At 34.9% G+C, this 18,822-nt stretch overlaps 1 protein-coding gene across 1 annotated transcript; it reads left to right on the top strand.

Moving 5' to 3' along the window:
* The first annotated feature begins 684 nt into the window (after positions 1 to 684).
* Positions 685 to 7,499, top strand: LOC117573339 (luciferin 4-monooxygenase-like). Its single transcript, XM_052007826.1, has 4 exons — positions 685 to 828; positions 882 to 1,393; positions 1,449 to 2,401; positions 7,399 to 7,499. The coding sequence occupies exons 1-4, from the start codon at positions 685 to 687 to the stop codon at positions 7,404 to 7,406; spliced, it is 1,617 nt and encodes a 538-aa protein (XP_051863786.1). The 3' UTR covers positions 7,407 to 7,499.
* Positions 7,500 to 18,822: the final 11,323 nt, after the last annotated feature.

Below are 18,822 nucleotides of genomic sequence, written 5' to 3'. Positions count from 1 at the left end.
AAAGATAGTATTTATAGATGCATAACTTTTAAAATAAATTCTTTCTACAAAAAACAAAATATGTATACAAAAAAACAGTATTTATAGATGCACATGTAACTTTTAAAATAAATTGTTTATAAGTTAATAGTCAATTTTTATATACTTTTATATAAAATGATAGTCCTTTAAGAAACCCAAAACATAAAATTAGATGTATATATTTATATGATATTTAACAAATTTGATGCCTTCTAAATGAATGATTAAGCGTAGGAAGAAAAAGACTTAGAAACGATAAAAGCCTCCATTTTTTACTTCCCTAAAGTACTCTTTTATCCCTTTACAGATGAACTTTCATATATTTAAAAAGAAAGTTCAGTTAAATACAGATTTTATTTTATCTTATCTCCCTCATCTCTCTGAACCTTGTGCCCCATCAACACATCATCATCAACCAAAAGCAGCACTTGGCCAACTGCAGATAAAAGAAGAAACCTACTTAACAAAATCAGCCTAACTTTTATTAATTCATTGTTTTTAGATTTTGTTATCTTTTGAACCCGATGCGAACTCTCTACAAACATGAACTCGTAAAAATAATCACAAGATCATACATACATATGATCCCAAGTAATTATCTTTAGCAACTGAAACAATATAAAGAGTGCCAGCATTGAAGAAGACATTCTTGTTGCATTCAGAATGAAGTTCAAGCCAGAAACCACGTACAACGCGGAGGAAAAGATTTGGTATGGACATCCAAAGCGTTCATACTTTGGAGAGGATCTATCCATAGGAGAAATTATTTTTCGGGAAATGAAACGACATCCGAAACTTATAGCTCAAGTAAGTTAATGCCAAATCAAGCAACTGAACTCCAACTATAATTTTTCGAGTAGATTTCAGACTCTGAGAATACGTTGCTAACCCGTGAAGAGCTCCGTTTTAATTCAATGCGTGTGGCCAGTTTTATGCGAAGATTAGGAATGGTTCAGACCGATATTGTGGGCATTATAGCTAGAAACACAACTCACATATTTGCTGTGGCCTATGCATGTTTTTTCAATGGCATTGCCTTCCACTCGCTCAATATAACCTATGAGGAGTCGACGATTGGCAAACTCTTTGATATTACGAAACCTCGTTTGATATTTTGTGATGGTGATGAGTACGAGAAAGTCAAAGCAGCTACAATTCACCGCAATGTATTGATTGTTACAATGCGCAAGCATCATAAGGACTCAATTAGCATTGACAAAGTGCTAGCTACTCCTATAGAAGAGGACTTCAAACCTGCAATACTAGAGCAAGGCATTGATCAGACTCTGGCCATACTCTGCTCGTCGGGAACAACAGGAATACCCAAAGCGGTGACTATTACCAATAGCCGCATGATTTTATACTTCAGAGAGTAAGTAAGTAATATATATTTCGTATTCTCGTTTTAATTTCAATTCTTTCTTCAGTCATATGACCACCAATGATGTTATGTATACGCACAGCACCTTGGACTGGTTGTCGGGACTTGCAATTACAGTCAATTCGGGTGTTTATAGCAGCAGTCGAATTATTGACGACAATCTCTTCGATCCAGCACGAATTTTACGTCTAATTGAGAAATATAAAATCACTTGGCTAAGCCAAACACCCGCTCAAATGGCAATGATATCACATTGCAAGGAATTCGATCGAGCCAATTTACAGAGTATATGTAGCCTTATTTACGGAGGTGGTCAGTGTTCTCGTGAAGCTCAAGTTCTGATTCGAAATCGTCTGGGTGGTGATTATTTACATTCAACGTACGGATGTACGGAAAGCGGTTCTGTTTCTCTAAATCGGAATTTCGATGAGAAACCCAATTCAGTTGGACGATTGATTGACGGCTTCAAACTGAAGATACTCAACGAACGGGGCGAAGCATTGGGACCGAACGAAGTGGGTGAGATTTCTGTAGACAATGGTGAACATTGGCCTGGATATTATGGAAATCCCGAGGAGACAGAGAAACTTCGGGATATTAAGCAATGGTTCCATAGTGGAGACTTGGGCTATATGGATGACGATGGTTTTCTCTATATAGTTGGTCGTAAAAAAGACATGCTCAAGTACCAAAATATCATGTATTACCCGAACGAAATAGAGAATCTTATTTCGCAGATGCCTGACGTAATAGACGTCTGTGTCTTTGGTATCTGGACACCACACAACGGTGACGAAGCAGCCGCCGCAGTGGTAAGGAAAGCTGACTCTCAAATAACCGCTGAGGATGTGGTGGACTATGTGCAACATCAAACAACTGTCAAGTATAAACAGTTGAATGGCGGCGCAATCATTGTAGACGATCTGATGCGCAGCCCCAACGGGAAAACAAATCGTGCAGCCACAAAGGCCTACTTCATCAACATGATGCAAAGAGAAAGTGAGTAGTTAGGCTGTCACATCTGCATTTTTTCGGATTTTGTTAACATAATATTAAAAAGTACATTCAAAATGAATCTAATAAAAAATGTATTTGCCACAAATATACTATCAACATTTAATATAAATTTTAAAATTCAGTAAATACCCATTTATGTGTAAATTATATGGGCATTTCCTGAAAATGGTAAACCACGAACGAAAAAAAAATCTTCGCATTCATCGTATTTTTTTGTATAATGTCATAAAGAAATATCCAAATTTTTATAATACAATGGATCCGTAGCATATCTCCGTTGTTTTTATAAAAAAAAAATTGTCTGCAAACTGAAAAAATGTAATTTTTTCACTTTTAGCTACTTTTAAATGATTTTTTTTAATTAATTATTTCACAAGGAAAACATAAGATATGTTTGCATTTTTTCTACCAAATCTCTTAATAGCAATCCAATAATAAGATAAAAAATGCAAAGTGAGCGAAAAAATGTTCAATTACCTGTTTATTTTTATTTGGCTTCTTATCTATGTTCAAATCGTACGTTCGCGACCGAAAACATCATTTTATTGTAATTGCTTCGCATTAAGTTATTTTGGTATATATGTATATTTTAAATATAAACAAGTGAGAAAGCTACAGTCGAGTGTACTCGACTGTGAGATAAAAGATATATATTTTGCGGTATTTTTCTCAAAATATACCGAATATATTGCAAAAATACTAAAAATATACCAAATGATATATTTGGTATATCGGTATGGTACCGCATTCAAAATATACCATAAACGACACAATATACCAGATTGTCCTTCAAAGCAACTAAGACCCCTAGTAAGTAGACGTGTTTGCCCATACAAAAGTATTTCTTTAATAACTTCAACAATTGTTATCTGATCGCAACCAAATTCAGGAATCCTAACTACTATAGTAATTATTATCTATACCAAAATTCGCAACTCTAGCTTTAAAATTACGCTTGTTTTTCGATTTTTTTGATTTGCGGGGGCGGAAGTGGAAAAAATTTATAGCTCTATCTCTTATAGTCTCTGAGATCCAGTGTTTCATACGGACAGACGGACAGACACACAGACGGACAGACACACAGACAGACAGACGGACATGGCTATATCGTCGCGGCTGTTGACGCTGATCAAGAATATATATACTTTATAGGGTCGGAGATGCCTCGTTCTACCTGTTCTACACAAAGATATAATATCCTTTTACCCTATGGGTAGCGGGTATAAAAATCGTTAGGGTTACTCTAACCAATCTTTTTTTATTCATTGTCAAAGTAGCGTACGTTCGCGACCTTACCTATAGCAAATGTCGATTTTTACTTGCGTCGCATGGATTTTTGAAAAAAAAAATTTTAATTTTTTGCTTTAAATGTTATTAGACACATTAAATTTAGTTAAATCCGTTTGTTTTTAAGAAATATGAAGTTATTAATCAAAAAAGTTGTGGTAAAAAAAAAAATTAATAAATAATACAACATTGAAAAGTCGTACGTTCGTGACCGGAAATTAATTAAATTAAAAAGAAATAAATGGAGATATTTTCTTGGGAATAAACTTGATAGAAAGCTATATGAATCTATTTTAAAACTAAAGTTATTGCTTTAGAATATTCCGTCTCAATTAGCAGAGTTTTGCATTTTACTATATTAAGCCAAAGACGACTTCCATTTTGCGTACGTTCGCGACCGCATGTTTTTTGACAATATTATAAAAATTAAAAATCGATAAGCCCCATAATTTACATTAACCAAAGAGCTAAACAAATGCTATCGAAAAGTAAAAAAAAGTTTCAGGAAACGTTTGTGTTCGATTTTATTTTTTATAATAAGCAGAATTTTAACCAAAACCTGAATAAGAACAATGAAACAAGTAAGAAATCTACAGCCGAATGTGCTCGACTACAAGATATCCGCTACCCATTTTTAATAAAAGCAAAATAGTGCGGCAATTATCCTAATGTATACCAAATTATAAAACCCTTAAAATAATGAAATATACAAAAAGCTATGTTTTTTTTTAAATATATAATATCATAGGGTGCAAAATATACCCGGTTGTCAGCCAAAACAACTAATACCCTTAGGAAGTTGGCGTTTTCCTCTATACAAAAGTATTTCTTAAACAACTTCTAAAATTTTTATCTGATCACAACCAACTTATCCGAGATCATGAAGACTATAGTTATTTTTTAATGTACCAAGAATCACATTAAAATTACAATTGTTATTCGATTTTTTTAAATTTTCAGGGTCGGAAGTAAATGTGCGAAAAATTTGAAGGAAATTATATTTCTATCTCTTATAGTATCTGAGATCATCATGTTCATTCAGACGGACGAACAGACACAGACAGACGGACATGTATATATCATCTCTGCTGTTCATGCTGATCAAGAATATATATACTTTATAGGGTCGAAGATGCCTTCCTCTGCCTACACACATTTCATAGCGGCAGACAATTATAAACTACAAAAATAGAATATTAATAAATAAAATATTAATAAATAAATTTTAATAAATAAAATAGAAAAGAAATTAGATACATATGTATATTACTTGAACTAAAATAACTTTAGATTTATATTTAAATATATGTATACAAAAAAACATAGTATTTATAGATATGCATCTTTAAAATAAATTCTTTCTATTTAAATATATGTATACAAAAAAACTACATAATATTTATAGATCCATAAATTTGAAAACAAATGCTTTTTATATGTTTTTAAGTTTATAATCAATTATTATACACTTTTATATAAAAATAATAGTCCATTAAAAATAACTATGATACACGATATACGATATTTAACAATTTCGATGCCTTCATTTAATTAAGCGTACGAAGAGAAATACTTGAACTCCATTTTTTACTTCTCTAAAGTACTCTTTTAGCCCTTTACAGATAATTTTTCATATATTGAAAAAGAAAGTTCATTTAATTACAGATTTTATTTTATCTTATCTCCCTCACCATTCTGAACCTTGTGCCCCAGCAACACATCATCATCAACCAAAAGCAGCACTTGGCCAACTGCAGATAAAAGAAGAAACCTACTTAACAAAATCAGCCTAACTTTTATTAATTCATTGTTTTTAGATTTTGTTATCTTTTGAACCCGATGCGAACTCTCTACAAACATGAACTCGTAAAAATAATCACAAGATCATACATAAATATGATCCCAAGTAATTATCTTTAGCAACTGAAACAATATAAAGAGTGCAGCATTGAATAAGACATACTCGTACTTGTTGCATTCAGAATGAAGTTCAAGCCAGAAACCACGTACAACGCGGAGGAAAAGATTTGGTATGGACATCCAAAGCGTTCATACTTTGGAGAGGATCTATCAATCGGAGAAATTATTTTTCGAGAAATGAAACGACATCCGAAACTTGTAGCTCAAGTAAGTTAATGCTAAATCAAGCAACTGAACTCCAACTATAATTTTTCAAGTAGATTTCAGACTCTGAGAATACGTTGCTAACCCGTGAAGAGCTACGTTTTAATTCAATGCGTGTGGCCACTTTTATGCGAAGACTAGGAATGGTTCAGACCGATATTGTGGGCATTATAGCTAGAAACACAACTCACATATTTGCTGTGGCCTATGCATGTTTTTTCAATGGCATTGCCTTTCACTCGCTCAATATAACCAATGAGGAGTCGACGGTTGGCAAACTCTTTGATATTACGAAACCTAGTTTGATATTCTGTGATGGTGATGAGTACGAGAAAGTCAAGACAGCTACAATTCACCTCAACGTATTGATTGTTACAATGCGTAATCATCATAAGGACTCAATTAGCATAGACAAAGTGCTAGCTACTCCTATAGAAGAGGACTTCAAACCTGTAATACTAGAGCAAGGCATTGATCAGACTCTGGCCATACTGTGCTCCTCGGGAACAACAGGAATACCCAAAGCGGTAACCATTACCAATAGTCGTAAGAGTTTATACTTCAGAGAGTAAGTATAATATATATTCGTAGTCTCGTTTTAATTGCAATTCCTTTTTCAGAAAAATTACCACCAATGATGTTATCTATACAAACAGCACCTTGGACTGGTTGTCGGGACTTGCAATTACAGTCAATTCGGGTGTTTATAGCAGCAGTCGAATTATTGACGACAATCTCTTCGATCCAGCACGAATTTTACGTCTAATTGAGAAATATAAAATCACTTGGCTAAGCCAAACACCCGCTCAAATGGCAATGATATCACATTGCAAGGAATTCGATCGAGCCAATTTACGGAGGCCAATTTATATACGGAGGTAGCCAGTGTTCTCGTGAAGCTCAAGATCTGATTCGAAATCGTCTGGGTGGTGATTATTTACATTTAGTGTACGGATTTACAGAAATCGGTTATGTTTCTCTAAATCGGAATTTCGATGAGAAACCCAATTCAGTTGGACGATTGATTGACGGCTTCAAGTTGAAGATACTTAACGAACGGGGCGAAGCATTGGGACCGAACGAAGTGGGTGAGATTTGTGTAGACAATGGTGAACATTGGCCTGGATATTATGGAAATCCCGAGGAGACAGAGAAACTTCGGGATATTAAGCAATGGTTCCATAGTGGAGACTTGGGCTATATGGATGACGATGGTTTTCTCTATATAGTTGGTCGTAAAAAAGACATGCTCAAGTACCAAAATATCATGTATTACCCGAACGAAATAGAGAATCTTATTTCGCAGATGCCTGACGTAATAGATGTCTGTGTCTTTGGTATCTGGACACCACACAACGGTGACGAAGCAGCCGCCGCAGTGGTAAGGAAAGCTGACTCTCAAATAACCGCTGAGGATGTGGTGGACTATGTGCAACATCAAACAAGTGTCAAGTATAAACAGTTGAATGGCGGCGCAATCATTGTAGACGATCTGATGCGCAGCCCCAACGGGAAAACAAATCGTGCAGCCACAAAGGCCTACTTCATCAACATGATGGAAAGAGAAGCTGAGTAGCTAGGCTGTCACATCTGCATTTTTTCGGATTTTGTTAACATTAATATTAAGAAATTAAGAAGTACATTCAAAATGAATCGAATAAAAAATGTATTTACCAAAAATATACCATCAACATACAAATATGTGTTTTTATGAATTCAGAATTTATGTGAAAATGTATGCATAAATGTATATTTAGTTGCATCCAATTGGTTAAAAATACTTATTAAAAAAGATTTATCCCCGAGTTGAGCAGAATTTGAACCAAAACCAGAATTACAACCAAAACAATGAAGCAACTAAGAAAGCTATAGTCAAGTGTGCTCGACTATGAGATACCCATTTCTAATAAAAGCAAAACAGCGCGGTATTAATCCTAACATATTCCAAATTATAATACCCCAAAAATAATTAAATATACTAAGTTTTTTTTTTTTGTCAAAATATATCATAGAGTGCAAAATATACCTGATTGTCGGTCAAAATAACTAAGAGCCCATTCCCCTATACAACATTTTTTTTATTTCTTAAACAACTTCTACAATTTATATATCATCATTGCTTTACCAATAGCGTTATTATTAATTTTAATTATAACTAACCTTTTAAATAATAATAATATATCATCATAACCAAATTTTTAAAATTCATGAAGACTATTGCTTTTTTTAATGTACCAAGAATCGCTTTAAAATTACGCTTGTTATTTCATATTTACCGATTTTCGGGACGAAAGTGAGTGTGGCAAAAATTGTAAGAAAACTTAAGAAAGAAAAAAAATCTAAATAACTTCCTTTATTGTCTAATGATACCATTTCTATGTTAATTAGGTTAAACATAAGGCAAATAATCGCGATATACTTTGTATGGTTTAAATTTTCTTCTTTTACGTACTATATCTAAGTTTAGATAATCATATCAACATTAGCATAACAATTAAGATTAGCGACAGGGGATCGTCTTTATACAATGGATATATTTCATTACTCATATTTGTGGTATAATACAAAGATAATGCAAGCAACACTGAAAATGAAGAATGTTCATTAATATTGTATGACTTGTGGCAGGTTTTTTAAAATACTTCATTGCTTTGCTGCATATCTAATCATTTCTATTCACCTCAGATATTTATCCTCAATTATTAGAATGCGAAGTACGTCATTGCTCAAATAATTTACGACTAAGTTAAGAAATTATAACATATGATTTCACACTGCCGCATAATCATTGCAATTCATGATTGTGGCATTTAACAGTGATGCGAAATAAACTATGGTCTACTATTGTGGCATTAACATTACATTTAACAGCATTTGTGGCAGCTTCACAGAAAATACCACAACACACTTTGCGCTCAAATTGTTTATGGTTCGTCCTTTGAAATGGCTTTACACCGAAATGTTACCAACTTTTTTCGACTGCCGAAAGTTGCCGCAACGAACAGGGCAACAGAAAAAAACCGCAATATCATAAATATTTTATGTTGCGGCATGTTTTTCGGTTCGCCGTTTTGCATTTTGCTTCGTTTCTGCGGCTCAATTTTTTAAATGCTTTATAAATAGTTTTGTTTTTAGATGAGAAAAACCTTTCTCAAATTGCAATCAAAATAAACGAGCGCAGAGTGTATGACTGAAAAATACCCTCCGCTTTGTAGTTCTAAAAGTGAAAAATACTAGATTAAGAAAAAAAACTGTATTCACTCTAATTTGAAAACCTTGATTTATATTTTTGAATGATTTAATTGTATGGTGTGGGTAATTTATATTTTTCACATGTTTAACAAATGAAGCATTCTTTAAGTTAAGATATTATATAAATTAGTTTAATTTGTCAACATGTAATGTGAATATTTCTTAGTAACAAAAAAAATCAAAATATTCTAACAATTAACAAGAAATATTCTTGTATACGCACCAACACTAGAATGTTTAACTTTAAAGTGGAATTTTTTTAAACTAATATTTTAGTGGGTATTTAAACTAGGCAAATAAATCAATAATCCATACGAAGTCTTCAAATATTAATTATTTTCATATTAATTACGTGCAGAAGCATATTTCTCATGTTTCAGTACATTACATATTTAAAAAAAAAGCTCTGAAAATGGCAAATCATAATGGCATTTCACTTTTATTACGTAAAGTGCTCGTCTCTTTATAATTAGCATAGTGCATGAAGCCGCGAAACGAGCAGCTGCAATTGTTGCCACATGCTAATATCAGTAACATTTTGCTGCGGCACGTTTAACTGTCCTTCGCCTAGAGCATGTCGAAAGCATTTAGAGCCAAGTTAAGTCTATTAAGTACTAAGAGAAGCTTTATTGAGAACTTTGGCTTCATTGTGTTTGTCAATTGTCGCAACAATCATCGATTATCGGATGGAGTGGGGGCCTTGAATCTTTAAGGATAACCAGGCCAATTGTCCAGCATCCGGTGGGCTGTGAGTTGACTTGGCAATTGAGAGTACACAGGGCCTGTATCCAGAACACAGGAACTGCAATGCATGGGGGACATGTTGCATGCCCCATTGCCCTGCCAATGGCAGTTGCAGCTGCAGCTGCCTCTGCATCTGCACTCGATGCAAGGCCATTGTTATTGTGCTACCTGCAACAGCTGCCACAGCTGAGGCTCCGCAACAACAGCAGCAGTAGCAGCAGCAGCAAATGTTGCAATTACTATGCACCAAGCGCATGACTGTATGTGTGTGCATAAGCATGTCAGAATGAGTGTGAATGTGAGTATGAGTGTGAGTGTCTCTGTGCAGTGCATGCAAAAGTTCAATATGTAAATGGGCATTGTGTGCGTGAACTGTCAACACATGAGCAAACGAGCGAAAATGAAACAGTCAACGGGGGAGTCATCAACATGAACAATGAAAATGCAAGCAAACACACACACACACTCACACAGAAAGAGACACACACACATAAGAGATGAGCGGAAAATTATTGACCACAAATACAGCAACAATTGCAACACACATTTTGTGGGTCACTGGCACAGGACCAATAGAGACCAGAGCTGTCAATTCTCGATTACCGAAACAAGGCAGATAAAGTGAGAGTACATGACCTGTAGATGTCCCGAACAGATAAACTAAGGGAATAGCGGGAGTGGTGAGTAACGAGTAATCAGAAGATTGAAATTCAAGAACAATTAAAAACTAAGTCTAAGGAGTACAATTAAAAATAAATAATTATAATCGAAGAGTAACAAGCAAAAACTGACGAATAAAGTAGAAGCTTAAACTGTAATGAGTAAAACTAACGAGTAAAAAGTAACGAGTAAAGAGTAGTATTATATAGAGTACAGTAAAGAGCTTAAAATAATAAAATAATACAAACGAAAACATAATAACAAATTACAAATAAATTGCAGAGTATGATGCAAATAAAGTAAAGATCAAAACAATGTAAATAACGAGTAAATATTAAATATATTATACATTAAATATAAGAAGCAGCTAGTCAAAACTTCAATCAAATAATAAATAGCGACAAGCAAGTTAAGGAAAGGCTGTCTTATAAAGAATAAAACAAAAGAAAACTTAAAATCACATTCCGATTAAGAACGAATTAGCAGTAATTGAAGAGTAATACAGCGAGTGAATAAATATCGAGTAGCTTGTCAAATATAGTAATTATAGTAAATACTATAAATAAAGTACTTAACAATTTTGATAACTTTTTGAATAATAACGAATTATGAATGAATAAAAATTATAAATGAAATAAGTAAAGAAATTTAAGTCAAATCATTATTAAATATTGTAAAGCCACTAAAGACGAATAGCTAGTAAATTGTAATGAATATGTTACATATGAATAAATATTACTAAGTAAAAACCAACGAGTAGCTAATAGAAACTGACTTTAAAGCCATTTTGCTCGCACATAAGTTTAATTCCGCTTCAAATTGCCCTCTCCAGGCACTCCAACTCAGCACAGTCAAGCGCCAACACTTATGAAAATGGTTTTTCCGCCATTGCGAAAATGCAGTAAATGATTTGCAAATGTTTGGCACTTGTGCTTTCATCAAGTACTTTGCAGTTTAGCTACAGGAAAATGCGCGAAAATTTCTTGCAATGCTGACATGTTGCCAGTTACACGCACCATAATATAAACATGTATTCTGTACTTGTGTGTATGTGTGAATTTGTATATGTGTATTTGTGAACAAGTGTTGTATGCATTTGTTGCGAAGGCATGCGCTTAATAATTAAGCATAGATGCCACACACACACACACACACACACTCACAGTAGTAACAAGGATCTTGTTGTTATACCCAGTATTTCTACATTACGAAAATGAAGAGAATGATCGACTTCAAATAAATATTTTGGAAAATTAATATAATATTTGGAATTTAACAAAGTAAATTTAAATTTAAAATTCTTTGCGAAAGAAAGTCTAAAGAATTAATTTAGACTTTAGTCGATAACCGAAAAGCCGAATCTTTCTCCTGGGCAACTCTGCATTTGGTAATTTCAACTAATGCGTATTGTGCTGCTGTTTGTTGCAGCAACATGCGGCGCGCTTTTGTCTGGCCACCGAGCCAAGCCGGCTGACATCAGCTCAACGAGGGCTTCGACTGCCATTGCGGTTTCTCACATGTCGACTTAATTAAAGAAAACTTAATTAAATGATAACACAGCGGCAGCCAACAAAGTTATGTGAAATATTTCATGTATGTACACACACAAACAAACAAGTATGTGAGTGTGTGGCAACTGTGAGCCGCCAACAAATACCAGCATTAACAACAAGTACAACAACAGCAACCGTATGCAACCAGTTGCCAAAGATAGACACAATATGCCCATGTCTCTTCATCAGGCAGTTGAGCAATCAGTTGATCAGATTGTTGCCTTAGCGACTTTAAAATGAAATTCCCGCCCCCAAAGCTCTTCTCCCATCTCCTCTCTCCTTTGATGGTAGCCTATTCAGGCAGGATTTTCAACTAATTGACATAGCAATTGACCAACAGGTGTCTGCAAATGGCCAAAGCACTTTCAGGGCTATTGAAAGCAGCATCAATTATTGACTTGAATAACGAAGATTATCAATGGCCCAACTGCTGAACGAAATTGACGTGAAAGCTGTGTACAATACAACAGGATTTATGTTTACACACTTCTTCTTGGGTATATCAAATTTAAAGTATGAAATAAAACTGAGTAAACATATATTGATTTAAATACTTTATGAGAACACATACCTGGATTTTTGAGCTTGTTTATCAGTTTAAGTACAAGTCTCAACAATTTCTCGGAATTATTTTACAACAAACTCATGTAAGATTTTAGGCAATGCAATAGATACTAAGGCTAAAACTTGTAAATCGATTTAAAAATATAATCCGGAAAATAAGAAAATTGTTATGTAAATATATACTTAAAATGTTCAGTCTATTTCAATTTAAAAATAATAGTATATTAAATCAAAACAAATGTTAATAAAAAACCAAATTATTTATTAAAATAATTGACAAGCATGCCATTGAATATTTTATACTCCGATTGCAAAATTTATTAATAAAAATAATTATAATAATATTAATAACAAAATCTTTTGATAAAGGTGATTGAACAAAAAATTAAATGTACGCATCAAAAGTTTCTTAAAGCAACCAAAAGCACACATTTATTAATAATATAATTATTTTCTTTCTTTTCTATTTGTTGATTTATTCATTTTCATATTTTTTCTCGACTCAAATGTATTACAATTTATAAATTTTACTAAGACTAAGACTAAACATATTTTCATCCAAAAATGCATTAATAACATATATACATATGTATATCGTTTGGCATTTGTTAAACTATTTCTATTCAAAAACTATTAACTTTTTTAGGGTACTATTGTTGTCTGTACTTGCTTTCGCATATGTTGCCCTACATTTAGCTCTATCAATATTACATGTTCAATGCGTAGCTACAGCAACTTCAAATGCCTTTGCAAGAGTATTACGAGTTCGACATTTGAAAGTGATTTATTGTTGTGATAAAACAGCAACCAGTGGAAAATGCTGTCTGCTGAAAGGGGGCTCTGCAACTCATTCGTAAACGTTCCAAGTGCTGGGACACTAGGACACTCGTCCTTGCATTCGTCCCTGTTAGAACACACAAAACAGATACATTAGCGGCCATAACGTATGAGCTCTTCACTCAGCATGTGTGTGCGAGTACGAGTTCATATATGGGTGTGGTGAGTGTGTGTGTGTGGGTGTGCATATGGATATGGAATGCCACTGCTTTTAGATGACTATGCTGAAATGGCTCTATAAGTGTTTATGCAACTGGGCGAGTGACTGCCTGCCTGCCTCACTGCCTCAATGCCTCACTGTGTGCCTGTTGCCGCCTGTTGCCAAGAAAACACTGACACTTTTCCGCATGTTATGCCTGTTGTTGCAATTGTTTGCATTCACACATACACGCACATGCCTCACTGCATTGCATTATGGCATTGTCTCTGTCAATATTGTTGCCGTTGTTGTTGTCATTGCTGTTGCATGGCACTGTTTCGACAATGCACAACAGACCGAAAAAAAAAACATTTGTTGCAGACTTTTAGGCTGCTTTTGCAAATTCGTGTACCACTTTAATGGAGCCTCCCTCCATTTCAAAATACGAAATTGTATGCAAATTAACTGACATGTTGCAACTTCAGCTTGGGGAATTCTGTTTCAAGTTGCACTTCTCTATCAATTCCAGAGCAATAAGTAGGCCAGCAATTTAAGATAAATGCATTCAAAGCAAGAACATTCCATTTAAAAGTTGCTTACTTAAAATATGGTTGAACAGTTCTCAAAAGAACACAGCTAACATTAACTTCTAGGAGTTTATTATTACTATGAACAACAGTGGCCTTTATACAGATAAATTCTTTTCTTACACTAATTTTAAAACGAATTATGATAAATATTTTCTGAATATTTCTAAATTCTACTATCTAATGAAACTGAATATTTTAACATCAAAGTAAACTAAAAGTTATCATGGAAATATGATTATGTATAAAAACCATTCTGTCAATAGAATTAAATTTCCTTTTTTTGTCATTTAGACAACTTGAAATCCAATCACTTGAATTGGCGTCAACACATCAGCTTTCAGACCGGAAAAAAGAGAAAAGTTTCGCAGAAACTATGACTCTATATGCGCAACTCAAGCCGAATCAATGGTGCGTTTTGGACTACGAATATACTCATGTGCTCGAACTCGAATACGGTGTTGACTTCACTGCCGCATGCCACAGCAGTTCTGTCAGTTTCATGTCCACTCAATTTCGCCATGTCACTACACACATACACACACACATGCACGTAGTGAACACACAACATCCGGCGGAATAATGCTTCTGTGCACGCTCTACAGCTGCACATCCTGCCCCAAAGGAGGTGCCAGCGATTTCTGCATTTTGTTGTTTACGCGCATTGATGCTAATGCCAACTTCTGCTGTCATTGCTGCCGTTGCCGTTGCCATTGCCGCTGCTGCTATTGCTACTGCAATACCAATTTTAGGGTCATCGATTTACTGAAATTGTACTGCCCCATTGTCGTGTCGCCGCTCCTTTTTATGGCCGTTGTCAAGTCGCATTTTATTATGATCGCGGACACGTGACTGCAGCCAGCGAGGCTACTGAAACTGCTGCAAAAATCCGGCTCCAGCCCATGTTCTTGATGAAAACTGTTTCAACGAATGAGCCGAAAAAAAAAGAACAACCAAAGCCAAACAAAAAAATACTCTACTTTGCATTCACTTTCGACAACATGCATATGAATATCTTCTGCTGTCTCTTGAAGACCATTTCACTATTTTCGCAGCATACTTTTGGGCGACAAAAAAATACCAAACAGCAATTTCTGCTCTTGGCTGCTGCCTTCTTTGAGTGTGCATGTGATGTGTTTTTGTTTGTGTTTGTTTGTAAATTACAGCTGATGATTTTCACAATCCTCCTCCACACTCTCCGCTCTGCTGCAATGTTGCGCGTATCTGTTTGATTGTTGTCATGTCAGAGACTTTCATTGCTGCTGCTGCTATTCCGCATTTATCAATACCCTGTACTCTATTTATATGCGAAAAGGGTATTACGACTAACTAAATGGCATATAATTTACTCTTCATGAAGTTTGTGCATTAAGTAATTTTCTTATTTTGCATTGAAACTTTTTAAACCTATTATACAATTATTTACAGGATATTTAGAAGTGTATTGTCCCTCCCTAGTTTCACTTTATGCCATATGGAAATTAGAAAATCATTTTTGTGTGACTTGACTGATTCGGTTTTTTCCCCCAAACTGCATAAAACTCTTCTCGCTGTGAATGCGAGTATATTCGAAATTAAACTTCCTGTCACACAATTAGTGCGGCATCCGTTTGCTAAATGAAATAAATTCTCAATAAACAAAAACTATATACATACATACACATATCAACACAACTTTCAAATAGAATGAAATGTATTTCCATTGAATTTCCATGCATAAATTTACTCTGTGCTGTTCTGATCGATTGATTGTCAGTGCTCTTCAAACTTGCCGATAGTGCGACAAAAAAGCAGAAAGCAATAAATTTCCGGTTCCACTATTATAGCTCAATGTTGTGCAAATTGATTTTTGATAAGCAACACAGCAACAATTTGCTACGCAACGAAGAAATTTCACAAACCACAAAATGATTAGATCAATGTCCAATAAACAGCAAAACAACACGAAGCGAGTGGGCGATTGAATCATTGGAAGCAAACATTAATAGTTCTGTATATACTACGACAATGTGCCATTCAACAGAAATGTTTCGGTTTGCTATTTCGCTTCAATTTCGACTATGTTCAACTATATTTGCCTTTGTACTTTAACACAAAAAAACATATAATTCTGCATAATAATTTAATATAAAATATAAATAGGCAATATGAATCCATACCACAACTTTAACATATTGTTTATCAACATCATCAAATATAATCTTGATACCTACTTTTAAAATAGCAAATAAATAAATCATATTGTCATATGTTTATTAATTTAGCATTAATCTGAAATATAAACAAATTAATCGCTCCAGAATATTTATAATACTTTCAGAAAGTGTATTATTAAAACAAAACATATTACGAGCTAGCCACAACATGACATGGTCATGAGTCTAACAGCAACGCACGAGCAGATAATGAAAATGAGTTTTCATGGAGGCGGTACAAAGAGTTTTTTTGTGTGTGTGTGCGAACGGCATGAGTTGATGTTGATTGATTTCGCGTTTGGCTTAGCTGACAGGCGAGTCGGGGCGCCATAACTATGACTTATGTTAGGCGATTGCTTAATTAAAACGGCTAGCAGCAGCGACAACAACAAGGACAACAAAAATAACAACGACAGCGAGGAAAAGAACAATTTCGTTATGTAGTATGAGTAGCTGCAACCGGTGGCAGAAAGCGAATCAAAACAGTTTGAAAAGAAAACTTTTTAATGAGTTGTGGCATGCCCAACAGGCACACTCTTCTTGCCAGCTGTTTTACCAATAATTTAACACACGTTACGTATACGCCGCGTATACGCACACACCACTTGCTGCACAATCCAATCAAAAGTTTACAATTCACGCTCGAAATATCGCACTTTGGTTGACACACTCCACGTTGTCTCCGGCCCAATTGAGAAACACCAAAGTTCCCCCCCTCCGTTTCCCTGTCACAAGCTCGTGCCTCATCCAATTCGCAATCTCCCCTCTCACACTCTCGCTCTTGCTCGCTCTTCTCTCCGTTTGAACATGATATGTATAGGTGTCGCGGGAGCATGGGCTGTTGTTGTCAAAGCTGCTTAGTACAATGGCTTTAAGTGCCTGCGCCCGCAAGTATGCCATAAAAGATAGCTACTCGTAACGTTAAGCGAATACCGCATTGTAAAAAATTAAGTATTACGTGGCAGCTGTGTTCGCCCTCTTATACTACATAATAACTGCCTACCAATGTTTATCCGATTTATGCCACGTTTGCGTAAATCTTCATTTCACGTACAAAACTCTTGTGCTTATTATGATTTAAGCCAACCTGAGCTAACAACACATTATTTCAATCTCTTCACTTCAATTTGCGAAATATGCAAAAGCGTTTTTCAAAATGTATATTTATTGTATCAAAGTCGGCAGTTTTCATAAAGAATATTTTTCACTGTATGTATATTTAAATAATAGACTTCTTGATGTTCAATTTTATGTATTTTATTTTAAAATAAAGGATTCTTTTTATACTTAATAAGCAAAAAACTTAAATTTAAAGCAAGTAAGAAAACAACAGATGAGTATGCTGGAATTAGAGTACCCGATAATCAACCAAATGAATATAATGAAAAAATACAGAAATATACCAAATGCTATATGAGGTATAGGGGAATACTACTACATTCAAAATATACCACAGAAACCAAAATATACCAGATTAAATAAGCCAAATTTGGACAAAAGAAACGAAATTGAAATAAATAAAGAAATAGTAAAAAAAGAGTATGAAGAAAGTCTAGCTTATTTGCAATAAGAATCTTATTCAACAGTAATGCATATTTAATATTTTAAAATAACTAAAAAACTATTTCAAATTAATTAAATTTTATGGCAACAGCATTGATTGATTTAATAGCTTAACAATACTGTTAATATCGTTTGTGCTGTATGGCATTACAATAGTTGACACTTTGGACATAATCACACACACATTGCACCTGCTTCAATATACAGTATATGCATAAATATTTGCAAGTGTATGTGTGTCTGTGTGTGAGTTGCGTTTGTAGCTCACGTGCTCGTTATTCATGAGTTGCTTACAAATTCATTGCACATTACAGCTGCAACAACAATGGCAACAGCATCATCAGCAGCAGCAGCTCAGACAGCAGCAAGTGGCTGCCAAGCAGCAAGAGGAATCAATAGAAAGAGAGAGAGAGAGTGGGTGTGGGAGTGAGGGTGAGGGAAAATTGCGCGACGTAACGGCGGCAGCGACTCTATTAGGATCCATCAATGTCAGCCAATTTATGCGCATATTAAAAATGCGGTCTGCCAATGACAAACACAGCGGCTGCGACCCTTCAAATGCACACACTCTCACACACAATGACGCATGTGTGTGTGTGTGTGTGTGTGTGTGTGTGTGTGTGAGGCGCATATGACGTGAGCTTTCGTTGCGAACGCACAAAATTGAGGTACAAGTCAAGAACGTGACAAAAGCAGGCGAGACATAGATCTAAACACCAGCGTGTGCTGCATTTGAGGTGGTTTGAGGTAGACTGAGGTGGTTTGAGGTAGACTGGGTTTTGTGTGCTGGGGTATAGATGTAACTTTAATGTGCTCGCAAGCACACACACACACAGTGAGGTAACGATTAGTGTGCTTGTGTGTTGGTTGGGTTACAATTGCAGTTGCTGATAAGCAG

Source organism: Drosophila albomicans, chromosome 2R, assembly GCF_009650485.2.
Source record: "Drosophila albomicans strain 15112-1751.03 chromosome 2R, ASM965048v2, whole genome shotgun sequence".
NCBI classification, from domain to species: domain Eukaryota; kingdom Metazoa; phylum Arthropoda; class Insecta; order Diptera; family Drosophilidae; genus Drosophila; species Drosophila albomicans.
This window is presented reverse-complemented; position numbering and strand designations above follow the sequence as displayed.